Here is a 14,091-nt window from a genome sequence, read left to right on the forward strand (position 1 = left end):
CCCACATTGAACCACTGAAAGAAATCTGGGTGGGAGGAAACCAGGAGTTCTTTTTGTGTCAAAAGCTCAGGCCTGGTACTGAAAAGCAAATTCCTGGGCTGAGCATACACTCAGACTCAGATGCCCACCCCTACTTTCCTCTGGGCTCTTGGGAATCCATTAGATTCCCAAAGTACACTCTACAACAAAAGCCTAAAGACTGCTCACCACCTGATGCAGAGTGCAATCCCTTCCCATCTCTTGACAAAGAGATGTAGGGATAACATGGCGCATTGTTTTATCCATTGATTTCAATGGGTTTACCCTGAGTAAAACTTAGCTGGATACCACTCATGTTTTTTGCCCTGAAAAAATTGAACGCTGCCAAAATTTGGCACAACACTGCCCCTTACTAAACGCGACAGGAATGGGATCTAAATGACCTTGAGATCTTGTGATCTGGAAACAAGGAAGTAGCACACACCTAGGATCATGTTGGCAACAGATGCTGACAGGGAGAACTGCCTCTCCAGCAGTTTGGCCATGAAGGTTGCTATGCCAGCAATCATGCCAGAGAGATTGACCATAGCCAAGATGACCACAACCAAGATGGGGTTCTTCATCAGCCTCATGAAAACCACAGGAAACACTGCAACAGAAGAAAGAGTAGCAAATTATAATTAATAATAATAATAATAGGCATTATTCTGTTGCTGTTTCTTGCTGCTACAGACTAAGTAGGTAGTTCTCAAAGTGGGTGCTTCTGCTCCTGGGGGGTAGTGGGAATACCTAAGGGGTGCTAAGTGGCAAGGGGACACCAGAAGTATAAATGAGTGCCAGACTTTGAAAAGCTGGTGTCACTGGATCAAGTTAATCAATTTTTGTTGAATTCGTTAAACTAAATAGTTTTAATTGGGTTTTAAATAAATTTGCAACTACTGTTTGGAATTCTGAATTTTGTTGTGTTATTATCTTCTTTGTGGGTTGTGCACACCATTTTTCTGAATAATGTTCTTTATCGGGTAGGGTAGAGGGAACTGGGTATAGGTTTATGGAACCAAGTGGGCGATGGCGTGAAAAAATTGGGAGCCACTCGACTAACTCTTTTTTGCCTTGAAGCGGCAGCAACAGCAAGTATGGTAATTTAGGTAGCTTATGGTAGTTTAGGCAGCCAACACAGAGTGGCAACGTAATGTATATGTAGGAAGGAATGGCAGTTTAGCCTGTCCAACCAAATCTGTTGCTCAGACTAAAGAACTAGCTGGGGCTTAAAAGGACTTAAAAGGGTCTGTTTAGCATGGAAAAGAGGAGACTTGAGATATGAGAGCCACCTTCAAATATCTTAAGGGCTGTCACATGGAGGATGGAGCAAGCTTGTTTTCTGCTGCTCCAGAAGGGAGGGCCAAAACCAATGGATTTAACTAACAAGGAGTTTCTGACTAAATATTAGGAAGAAATTTCTGACAGCAAGAGCTGTTTGGCAGTGGAACGGTCTCCCTCGGGAGGTGACAGACTCTCCTTCCTTGGACGTTTTGAAGCAGAAGTTGGATGGGCATCTGTCATGGATGCTTGAGCTGAGATTCCTGCATTGTAAGGGGCTGGGCTAGATGACCCCTGGGGGTCCCTTCCACCTCAACAATTCCATGATTCTATGACCAGTGGAGCCAGTATGGTCAGCCGACTGAGTGCTAAGTGAGGTGTTTGAGGCTTGTATGGCAGTTGACACCGTGGCCCTTCAGGAACCTGCATTTCAGAGGACATGTGGTAAGTTACGCTGTCAGGTGACTAAGAAATGGGCGGCGGGGGGGGGGGGAGGATCTGCAAGGCTTGCAGAGGAAAGAGTTCCCTGGTGGTTGGGCCAGGAAGGCTCTGAAACCTAGCTGGTGGAAGCCCAGGTCACACAGAGAGACACTCCCCCCTTCCCTACTCCTTTTTCCTTTATATGGAAAAATTCCAATGGCAGAATAGTAGTGCCAGTAGAAACCCTTGATCCACAGAGGATGATGGCATGGCCCAACGAGTCAGGGCACCCCTCACATGAGCAGACTTTGCGGTCAACAACATCCCCGCAAAGACTTCTGCCAATGTACAAGGTGTTGTTCCTTGGCAGTTCATCAGACATCATTTTATTTGTATGCCGCCTTTCCACAACTCAAACAAATGCTCAAGGCGGCCTACAACATGAAATACACACACACATAACTTCAACAAAAGTAGTCATAAACAGGAAGCAAAGCATTAAGATATATATAACCAAACTGAACAATTTCCACGTATATCATAACAGGATCTAAAACGAAGGTACAGTGGTAACTTGGTCTGAGACAGCTTAGTTTATGAACAACTTGGATTAAGAATGCTGCAAACCCGGAAGTAGGTGTTTCGGTTTGTGAACTTTGGCTTGGAAGCAGAACATGTTCCGCTTCCTGTTGAGTGTGTTCCATTTGTAAATTGAGTCCCCCGCTGCTATGGGAAAGCATGCCTTGGTTTAAGAACGCTTTGGTTTAAGAATGGACTTCCGGAACGGATTAAGTTCGTAAACCAAGGTACTACTGTACAAAAACCCAACAACTCCCCAGCCCAAGAATCTTTTGCAGTTCAGCTGATCCCCTTCCCTCTGGGTGGTAAGCTCAGGAGCTGTTGGATTCCTCTATTGCAGTAGAATGCTTTGCACAGTGATCTCTCTCTCTCTCTCTCTCTCTCTCTCTCTCTCTCTCTCTCTCTCTCTCTCTCTCTGGAATTTGTCTCCCTGGCTGATTAACATTTTCTTGGCCATCCAGAAGCACAGTGGCAGATTGGAAGCATATTGTTATCTGATGGAAATAAAACTTGCTAGGCTAAAAGTAGGAACAGGGCATTTAGCTTAATCCGGAGGAGAAAGAGAGTGCTTTATTGGACCGGACAGCGAATGTTCCCCATTACTCTGCCTGATAACAGATCTCTAAATCAATCTTAAGTACGCTGCATCCCGACAGAGCCTTAAAGCTGCAGTTTTACAGCGTGTCTGGAATTTCCCCTGCAATCGTGGAGAAAGTTATAGGCCCGTCTTTGGCCCTTTATCGCTTTATCATGATGCAGATTAGTAGTCTGGTGGCTGGTTAAAATCTGCCCGGTGTTACCAAGAAGAGCCGTTCAGTTGAAATTCTCCACAAACCTATTTTTCCCTGAGCAAATGGACGCAGGGCCATTACAAAGGAACTGGAGGAAGCCAGTGATTTCAGCCAAACCTCCTTCCACAGCAGCAGTGTAAGTCTGAACGTTCCCAGTGTCTACTACATGCCGGCCTAATTAGAAAATTTACTCTATCTATTGTTTGCAGATCCAGTTATTAATTCTGAAAAAAGCAACTTCACTAGTGATGGGATCAAGCCTAAGTATACATTTCCCGGGAAATGTCTCTACCTTCTCCCATATGGGATCTTGGTAACCTAGAAAGGTTTTCTGATTCTTATGTAACTAGATCCAGAATGTAGCCAACATTTCTCTTGGAGACCCGCCCCCCCCTCTCAAGAATAGGGGTGGAGGAGAAATTTAATTCTATTTGCATCAGAAAGAAGCTTCTGACAGTGAGAGTGGAATCGTCTCCCTCAGGAGGTTGTGGACTCTTCTTCCTGGGAGGCGTTTAAGTAGAGGTTGGATGGCCAGCTGTCATGGATGCTGTAGCTGAGATTCCTGCATTGTAGGGGGTTGGACTAGATGACCCTTGGGGTCCCTTCCAAGTCTATGATACTATGATTTCATTGAGAAGCTATGTAATTCCCAGTTCTCAGACCAATATGTGAACCAAACCACAGCCATCCTTAGAAATTTACATTTTTTTAAAAAAAATTCAATTACCCAACCAAATAATATGTACAATAATGCATATATTGGGTGAAATGTGCATAAAATGCATACATTCGTAAAAATAACATGGAGATGCGTTATTATAGCATGGGGAAATGCTTGCAGAAAAGTGCATATTAGCCAAAAGCACAGACAAAAATGTAAAAAAATTTAAATCCTTCCAGTAGCACCTTAGAGACCAACTAAGTTTGTTATTGGTCCATTTCATGCGGCTTAATGTGGTACCTTCCATAGTTCTAGTTACAGGTAGGTAGCGGTTTTTTTAATTTTGTTTTGACTACGGTAGACGAACACGGCTATCTACCTGTAACTAGACAAAAATGTGTTTATTAGGAGAAATCTGCCCTAAATGTTTTCTACACTAAAATGTTTTCAAAGAGATTTTTTAAAAAACACAAATGTGCAGGTTGCTGCAGAAATTAGAACTGAACTTCAGACTGGAAAAATGAGAAACTGAGAACTGAAATTGCCATTCATCCATTCCTGCTCAAGACACCCTGCAAAAGTCTGTCCTCTGCTTCTCTTTTTTCAGAGAAGAGAGAAGCAGGCATTCTCAGTAGTGGTGCCCTCCCTTCAGATGTCAAGGAGACAAAGAATTACACAACTTTTAGAAGACATCTGAAGGCAGCCCTGTATCAGAAGGTTTTTAATGTTTGATGTTTTTATTATGTTTTTAGATATGCTGGGGAAACCCAGCCAGATAGTCGGGGTTTAATAATAATAATAATAATAATAATAATAATAATAATAATAATGCCTGCTTGGATGCCCATGTGAGCGGACCTCTTCAGCTCTCATAGTCCTTCCTTCACCTTACTGCCCCTCCCCATCTCTCTGCCTCTTCTCTGTGTTATAGCAGTTTAATCATGAAACTTAAAGGAACATTAGTGTGCTCTCTGGAAAACCTATCTTTTATACAAATAGAAATGGATTTCCATTGAAATTTTTTCGGACAAATAAGAAATATATAATAACAAACACAACACACATAACAAAACAACAGTGAACTTAGCCTCGGTACTGATCGTTGATGTGCAAGAACAAACAAACAGACAAATAAATGAAGCAACCAGAAGACACAATAACAGGTAAGGTATAGAAACAGCAACCTGGAAGGCCAAAGGAAGAAATTTATTCATTTTTAAGCTGAAGGCCAAAAGTGTTTGGGTATTATACCAGCCCATAATGGGCAATGAAGATCTGTGGGGAGCAGTGCTCCCTGCTGTCACAAAACAAATTAAACAAACAGAAACCAGGTAATTGAGCATGAAGTTTTGGATTTTTGATTCAACTTGGAAGGGTTCTAAGGCTGCTTACTTGGGACTGTAGGAAACCTACCCCTTTTCTCTCCATTCTCTGGAACAGTTAATTCCTTCCATTTCTTTTTTCTCTCCATTATCTTCATTTCCTAGATCTCACTATCTCTCTGTCCTCACGTAGTCCAAACCCAGGTTAACTGCATTTGAGCCTTCCCCTGGTCTGTCTATGCCCCCATTTAACCTTGCCACATCACTAACATGTTCTGTGTAACTTATACAGCAACAAACAGACTCTCCATCTCTGTCTACCTCTCTCTCTAGTAGTAATATGTTAGTGCTGCAAACTGCATGCTGTTTGCTTCCACACAAGACGTTAGCCACAATCGATATCCATCCTTGATATTTTCTTTATGAAATATCACACTAAACTCACTTGGATCCAAACTGATAAACAATCTAGCTGCATTTTAAGCAGGTGATGTGTACACAGTTTAAGTATACAAGTTCTTGGTTCAGGTTGTGTGGGTTAGGGTAAAGGTAAAGGTACCCCTGCCCGTACGGGCTAGTCTTGACAGACTCTGGGGTTGTGTGCCCATCTCACTCAAGAGGCCGGGGGCCAGCGCTGTCCGAAGACACTTCCGGGTCACGTGGCCAGCGTGACATCGCTGCTCTGGCGAGCCAGCGCAGCACACGGAACACCGTTTACCTTCCCGCTGGTAAGCGGTCCCTATTTATCTACTTGCACCCGGGGGTGCTTTCAAACTGCTAGGTTGGCAGGCGCTGGGACCGAGCGACGGGAGCGCACCCCGCCGCAGGGATTCGAACCGCCGACCTTTCGATCGGCAAGCCCTAGGCGCTGAGGCTTTTACCCACAGCGCCACCCGCGTCCCCCGTGGGTTAGGGTAGCCTGTGTATAATCTTGTTCTACTCCAAAACTGCATTCGGTCCTTCAAGATGCAAAGCCATATTACTTGGGATTTATTTATTTGTTTTTGCAAATTCTCTCAAGTAATTAAGTGAGTGCAGCAACCTCTGTGGTGTGCAACAAACTCTGGAGCAAATAGCCTACACGGGGAAACATGGGTGCCTGTGTAATGTGTGAACCAAGACATGTGTAGGCTTCATAACTTGGGTATGCAGAGACAAGCAGGGCTTCTAGATGGGCAAATAAACACAAGCTTACTTCCGATGAACTGTTTCAGAGTGTAGTCTTTCAGTTCTTTTTCTTTAGTTTTTTCGGGTAGGAAGTCATTGTTTTGAGCTTCTGAAGGGCTGTTCTGGGGCGACTCTTCCTAGAAATGGGCAAGTGACATTGCATTAGACATAAACACAAGGCTATGAGTCAGTGTGGTCAGAGCGTCAGACTAGAACCTGGAAGAGCAGCTTTCAAATCCTTGCTTGGCCATAAAGCTCACAGGTGGCCTTGGGCCAGCTACTGCCTCAGCCTAAACACAGGGACTTTGTGGGGATTAAATGAGTAGGGGGATAAACCACGTATGCCACCTTGAGCTCCTTGGAGAAAATGGGGGGGGGGGGTGTAATATACCAGTAAATGCAATAAATAAAGAAACAGTAATATTCCTGAGAAACCTCTGGATCAGTCAGAATTGCATCCTACTGCTGTTTCCTTTTTTGCTACGCCTCCTTTGCCACACGACCGCAACCCACTGTTTCCGCAGAGCGATGCAACCCCACTGCACACTTTGTATTTTATCGGTTTCCATTATAGGCCAGCTACTATTATATCAGCCAGCTACTAATCTGATAAGTTTAGTAGCTGGCTGATTCAAATCATTTCCCACTGGATTAGCTAACTGCATTCTGCTTCAGTCTGATCCAAACCCACCCACAGATTTCCATAGACATTTTCAGCAGGGGTATAACACACACACACACACACACACACACACACACACACACACACACAAACGTGCACACAGAGTCAACCCGCAGCATCCATCCATTTAACCTGTACAATTTCAGCTTTACGCATTTGACCAAAAAAAAGATATATTTAAGGGGGGGGGCATCCAGGGGAAAAAAGTCAGCAATCCCACCGACCGTTGTATTTGCCTTGGGATCCACGAGTACCCACCCCCAAGGTACAAATCTGCTTCAGAGGAAGGGTAACCCCACCAAGAGCAGGTAACCTCCCATTCATCCAGTCTAAGGAACTGCCCCCTTAGGATTGAGCTTCAGTTTGTTGGGTTTCATCCAGTCCATTACCGAGGCAAGACAGGACAACAGTCCAGCACATCCACTGCCCCACCTGCAGATGTAAAGGAGAGGTAGAGTTCTTGTGTCATCAGCACATTGCTGACAACATACTCCAAAGCTCTGAAAGACCCCACCTAGTGGTTTTATGTAGATGTTAAACCTCCTAGGGGATAAAATTGAGGCCTGAAGAACTCAACACTGAAGGCTCCATGGAGCTGAAGAGCACTCCCCGAGCATCACCCTCTGGAAGCAAGCATCCAAGCAGGACTGGAACTACAAAGCAGTGCTGCCGCCACCTCAACTCAAGACAGCTACTCCAGAAGGATATCATGATCAGTGGTATCAAAAGTTGCTGAGAGGTCAAGTAGAATTAACAGGGACACATTTCCCATGTCTCCCTCTCAACAGTGGTCATCATATAGAATGACCAAAGCAGTTTCTGTGCTAAAACTGGGCCTAAACCCCAATTGAAATGGATCTAGAAAATCAGTTTCCTCCACCTGGTCCATAACCACCTGCTTAATAACCTGGCCCAAGAAAGGGAGATTGAAATCCGAAGACTCAGTGTGGTCACTAACATAAAACATCCTTTTATCACTCTGCTGCTTTTGTAATCTTGTTCTCCTCAAATCCGCTATTTTGCCAAGAAAAAGGCTAGAAGAGAGTTTTTGTCCTTCTCTTTGTTAAGGCTATTGGATCTCCTCTGTGGACTTTGTTACAGTGGACGGCCCTGTCCCCAAGATTCCCTAGGGGCAAATCAATTTGACTCTGTGCAAATAGAATGGCATAAAATCAAATGGATGCAGCAAAGTCAGCACTCCACTTAAAGGCAGAAAAGATCCATTTAAATATCCTTCCGTGGAGAGGTTAATGCCTGCGTTGTCTTTCTGGTGAAGTGACATTTAGCTGGCCTGGCTCTCAGCTTCATGGCACTTAGTAGCTGAATGCTGAATCTGGCCAGTACAAGTACAGTTGGTTTACTATGAAAGCTAAAACACTCATTACATGGAAGTGTGTGTATATGTATAAACCCTGACGATGGCTTGTTCTGGGAAGCAGCTAAAACACTCATTACATGGAAGTGTGTGTATATGTATAAACCCTGACGATGGCTTGTTCTGGGAAGCAGCGTCAGGAGGAAGAGACTTGGAGGAGCAGCAGGTGAGAATGCTTAACCCCCCCCCACTCCTGAAATCACTTCTTTCCTCTACTGCTGCTTACCCCAACCTCTACAATATGGTTACCAGACGTCCCTGTCTCCCAGGGACAGTCCCCGGATTTACAAATCTGTCCCTGGCCAAAATCTGTCCCCGGAATGTCCCTGGATTTCATTTAACGTCCCTGGATTTATATTTTAAGTGTTGTAGATTATTTAGTGGGGAATGAATGTTGCATGATTGGTTCAATGGCACAAGACACATCATATGGGGACTTCCAGTGAGGCAAAATGGCAGATGCCACGGCAGCGAGCAGCTCCTGAAGCCAGCCAGAGCCAACTGTGCTACCAGGCTGGCTCCTGGCTGCTGAGACTGCCGCTGCCACGGCCGAGGGGGAACCACTCAACCCCCCCCCCCCATGACCCAAATCAAGCTGGGTGTGAAAGTGCCCGGCCACCCGGCCGACAGCCCAGTGGCACTCCGGGGCCAGGGAAACCCTGGAGCCAATGCAGGGAGAAGGAGGAGAGGAGAAGGAGAAGGAAGAGAGAGGAAGAGGAAGGAGAAAAAAGAGGGGAGCCCCGACCTTGCCGCACTGCTGCTGCCGCTGCTAAGGAACAGAGGTAGGAGAGCACTGGCAGGGCAAGGAGACGTGGCTGAGCCCAGGCCTGACCCGAGCCTACTCCCGGGTGGCTAGCACCCCAAGAGAGCAGGCTGGGGCCCAGAGGAAGGCTGCACAACAGAGGAGACCACAGAAGAGATTACTCCTTCTTTTTTTAAAAAAATAACTTTTTTAAAAAAATAACTCCCCCCCCCCCTTTCTTTCTCTCTTTTTTAAAAAAAGTGTACCTGGATTCTTTGGGGGGAAATCTGGTAACCTTACCCTACAAGGGCTTGTGAGGGTAAACATGTCTGGAAAGCAGTTGCATCATAAAACCAGAGGGGCAGGGAAGGGTTAAGCATCTGTCTCCCCCTACCACTGCCTCAGCTTCAGTTTGACCCCTACTCATGAGGAGGAAACCATGACCGTCACACAGGACATTCTCTTGGGGCTTCTTGCATCGTGATGAAACTTTGCAGGCCACTTGGGCTGAGAAATGCAGGTGGAGCGGAGGCAGGAAAAAAGCAATTACCCAGCTTGGGAAGTGGCCAGGACATCAAAACTTATCACTGCTGCTCTTACAGCGCATGCCAAGGGATTCTTAACAATCAGGCGCAACCAGGGTCTCGGCTTTATGTCTCACTGGAAAAAGAGCAATTCATTTCAAAAAGCTGCTTCTCCTCCACGCCTCTTGCAGCAAACTGTTTGCCAGTGATCACTCCGCAGAGCTCACAAAAGCAAGCATTTCTGCCTCAGCAGAAGATTGTGTTTGCTTGATCTGATCTTTTGGACAAAAAAAATTCCTTCCAGTAGCACCTTAAAGACCAACTATGTTAGTTCTTAGTTACCAAGAACTAACTTAGTTGGTCTTTAAGGTGCTACTGGAAGGAATTTTTTTTGTTTTGACTATGGCAGACCAACACGGCTACCTATCTGTAACTGATCTTTTGGAGAAACTGCTCATAATCAAGGGGGAAGCAACTTAGCAAACAAATGAGACTTCTCCTACCGCCCCCCTTCACAGCCCATCTTCACCTTCTCTAAGAATGCCTCTGGATCAACACCACCCACGTCCCTAGGGCTGGCCCTACCATTAGCCAAAGTGGGGTGGCCGCCTCAGGTGGCAGATTCTGAAGGCCACCAGGGAGTGCCTGCTCTGTGCTCCCTAAGCTAGTCCGCTGCCCTCAAGTGTAGAGGAGGACACTGTCTATTTGCCAGTGATGAAGTAACATTCAATGACTGGTCTTCTCTCCGTTGTTTGTGGAGGCACCATTTTCTCCTTCACTTTAAGCAGCAAAAAGGTTTGGGCCTTTCTTGTCTCTCACACAGGACACAAAGACAGAAACTCAGCCATCCTTCTGCCACATGGCCATCCTTCTGCCACATGGCTTTGTCGTGAGACTCGCACCCGCTTCCACTTTCACGACTTGAAGTTTGACAGTGCACCTACTCATGAATGGCTTGTCTGGGCTTCCTGTTTCCTGTGTGCCAGGCGATGGACGCCTCTCCCAACGCCTTGGGGCAAGATAGACGGAGATAATCAGAAAATGATGGGGGAATTGCATTTTCTGCATTCCTCTTTGATTGGAAGAGGGACCTTGCTCTCACCCACAGTTTCCCTGGCGGTCTGGCACTCTCTTCCTCATGGAATGCGAGGGCAGGAAAGGCTAATTCGGTTTGTTTAATTGGAATAAACTACAGGCGCATTCTAGAGATGGTGAGATAAGAAACTGTGAAAACGAACCCAGCTACAAGGATTTAAAAGGTTTAGATTGAGAGGGAATTTCATTCGGTGAAAGAGACAATGCGGGGAGGGGAGCCCACACTTTGCTTATATCAAAGTTTTTCTCTACATTTATGATATGGCAACCCTCCCCTGAATGCAGGGTTTAAAAAAAAAAATCTGTACAAGTGTGGAAGGAAGAAATTGGAATATAAATATGGAATTTAACAAAACTGGAATGCACATGCGTGAGAGAAAGGAACTGAGAGGGAAGGGAGGGGGAAAACGCTATGCTTCGAAAATATGGAGCAAAGTCCTCTCTAACCTCCTTTATCCACAAAGGAATGTGTTTGAGATAAGGACAATTGGCCATAAATCAGCAGCAGGGAAGAAAGGAGTCTACCAGCTGCGAGAACAGAAGCTTTTGGATTAACTATTTGCAGTCTGAATTCAGACTGTTCTTCCTAGGCTGGAAAAATGGTGAAGATGGCTTGACGAAGTGATGCAGTGACTTTTGGAAACTGAGATAACCGCTTCTCCTGAGACATGACGGGAACCATCAACAGTTGTAATAATGAAGGATATAACACCATATATGGACAGGAAAACATCATGGAGGGGGGGGGGAGGAAACTGTCACACGCAAGAATAAGGATTACAGTTAGAGTTCCTCACTTGGAACTTCATAAATTACCTAATATACCAACACGAATGAAATCACAAGATTGTAGCTCTTATATAAGGGATTATTATATCTAAATGGAAAGTAATGGAAAGTATTAAGATTCTGGAATGCAAGAAAAATGTCAAAGAATGAAGTCAACAAATCTAGCATGTCAGGACGCCAGTTTGATTAAATTGTATAATCTGACATTGGAATAATTGGCATTAATAATTGTAATAGCTGGATAAAAATGGTATTGTTATCATGAGGCTGCTATTGGAACGATATTGGAAAATCAATAAAAACGTATTTTTCAAAAAAATAATAATGAATGGCTTGTCTGAATGCTTGAATACTTGTCTGTGTCTTGATTCTTCAATCTGCCTGTTTCCCAAACCTGTGCCAGTCCAGCCACCCACCCAGTCCACTTTTGTGAAACATGGTCAGTGCGTTAAAAATGAAGAAAAGACATAAATGTGAAAAGTCATCATTTCTGAGTGTGCTGCTTTCCTTTCCGCTTCTGCTTCTTCCCTGAACGCCCTGATGTGAGTCATGTTTGGCTACCATCAAAGGGCTCTGCCTTCATGCCTCGCCTGGCCAGTTCTTCAGTTCCTGTTCTTCTTATTCCTGTGAGTTGGTAACAGTTCATGCCCAGTCTATCCTGCTGTCAGTCCCAGCCTGGGCCTGACACGACCTTCACTGTGTGCTCCAACTGTGATGAGTTCTGTCTCCCGTTCGATGCTTAAGTAGCACCTTGAATGTAAAAGGTGTGGCTGGGTATCAGGAGGTCTAGGGAAGGGTGCCTGACAGATGGACACTGTCAGGGATTGGCTGGATGAGGAAGAGTGTTGGGCGATGCCTGCTCAAGAGCCACCAAGGAATGACACAGAGGAAGAAGGACAGTGGTGGTGGGACCTGGAGGACAAGTCTGTGGAAGGGACAAGCTGGGAGGTCATAGAAGCAGGAGGGTTGAGTGAACATGGGGGGGGGGGCGGCGGGTGTCAGAAGAAGAAAGCCATTTCAGGACAAGGCTGGGTGCCAGGAGTCTTAGTGTGAGCTGACAGAGAGGAGCCAGAAGCTCAGCAGCTGGGCAGTCTTGCTCCAGTTAGCTCTCCACTGACACTCAAATCACAAAGAGTCCTGCACATGGTTGAGCAACAGGCCAAACAGGCCCCAAAAGGGATCCTTCCTCCTACTCACAATCTACAGCTGCTTTGGAGGAGTCTAGAGTGAGGGGGCTAGAGAGGAGGAGAGGCCAGATGCCAGTTCCAGCAACGTCTTCAACAAGAAGAGACTAGCCTAGATGGACTGTGTTGCAGTTTTACTTTTGTGAATAAAAAGTTAATTGCACTTTGCATCTCAAGTGCTTTTCCTGACCTGTGGATGAACCTGCCTTCTCCTGACAGCCCCTTGACAGCCACTCACTTGTCCACTAGGAGGTGGGATCTGCTTGGGATCTGCTCTGTCCCAGGAACCAAGAACGTTCCTGAGCATTCACTGACACATTGGGCCTGTTCAGCCAGACATGACAGCTGTAAACCCAAGATGGAGGGCACACAAGGAAACAGAGCAAAACATCCTGATGTGTACCACACCATATCTAACTTTGCTCTTTCTCCAAGGTACTCAGATGGCCTTACTTTCCATTTCAAGAGGAAAGAGATCGTGCCTTGAGAATAGCTATACTCAAGCGTGTCCTTACCTCTCTAGGCAGCTCTCTTGGAAAGAAGAAATAAGGTATTGAAGCAATGGCGACCACGCTGGCGGAAATTATGAAACCGAGCCACCAGGCTCCAACCCATCGTGGATCTTTGTTATTAATGTGAATGTCCGCTGAAACACAAAGTACATGGAAGAGCTCAAAGATAGGCTGGTGCTTTGGTGGCTGATAGCACAACTCTCAGAGGCCTCAACAGCTGCCTACCCCTTTTGCCAGGAACATAGACTCAGGCTCATCCAGATTTGCTTTTACACCACTTTTTAAGGCATAAAAAGGCTGAAATAGATCTGTGGCTTCTGCATGCGTCTGTCTCTGGAAGCGGGGCAGGTGGAAGCTGCAGATCCATTCTGGCCTTTTTCTTCTGCCTGCATCTCTCTCTGTTGCATGGCTCTGTCTCCATCTCACCACTCACCACATTTTGCTTACACCTGGTGAGTGACATCTCATTCTCTAGAACAGGAAGATGAAGAAAATTTATTCTGTTTTGGTCAATTTGGGTTAGATCATTATCTGGTTAAAGATAAAGAACATGAAAACTGACTGTATCACTACAGCAACACCTGATATCCTGATATCACTACAGCAAAATAATGTTTCGTTGTCTAATTTTAAAGTTGGCATTTTTTAGGGGAAGTTTAGTTGTTAATTTAAAAACCAGTGGTTAGCTAAGTTTAAGTTTCTTTTGTTTGCTTGGTGAATAAAAATAATATCCTTTATGATTATGAGTATCAGTTCAATAACTGTTTGCCTTTTAGAGGGACAAAATCCCTGGGTGAACTCCCTAGTGAAATGTGCTATGCATGTCTATGGGGTCAGGGCACAAATATCTTCATTTTAAACTGTGTTTGACATCCTATAATCCCACACATCTTGTAGTGGCTTCCTGCGAAGGACGTCATTTGCTCAGTGAGCCCGGGTTCTTTTAAAC

At 45.3% G+C, this 14,091-nt stretch overlaps 1 protein-coding gene across 5 annotated transcripts in view; it reads right to left on the bottom strand.

Annotated features, from left to right (window-relative positions):
• Positions 1 to 14,091, bottom strand: part of SLCO2B1 (solute carrier organic anion transporter family member 2B1) — a 67,378-nt gene that overhangs the window by 10,222 nt on the left and 43,065 nt on the right. For all 5 annotated transcript variants that reach the window (XM_028725810.2, XM_077926814.1, XM_077926816.1 and 2 more), the window contains 3 exons: positions 13,146 to 13,276; positions 6,268 to 6,376; positions 464 to 628 (listed from right to left, as the gene is read on the bottom strand). In XM_028725810.2, the coding sequence (XP_028581643.2) occupies positions 464 to 628; positions 6,268 to 6,376; positions 13,146 to 13,276 (405 nt within the window). The remainder of the gene's footprint in view (positions 1 to 463; positions 629 to 6,267; positions 6,377 to 13,145; positions 13,277 to 14,091) is intronic.

This window comes from Podarcis muralis, chromosome 4, assembly GCF_964188315.1.
Source record: "Podarcis muralis chromosome 4, rPodMur119.hap1.1, whole genome shotgun sequence".
Lineage (NCBI taxonomy): Eukaryota > Metazoa > Chordata > Lepidosauria > Squamata > Lacertidae > Podarcis > Podarcis muralis.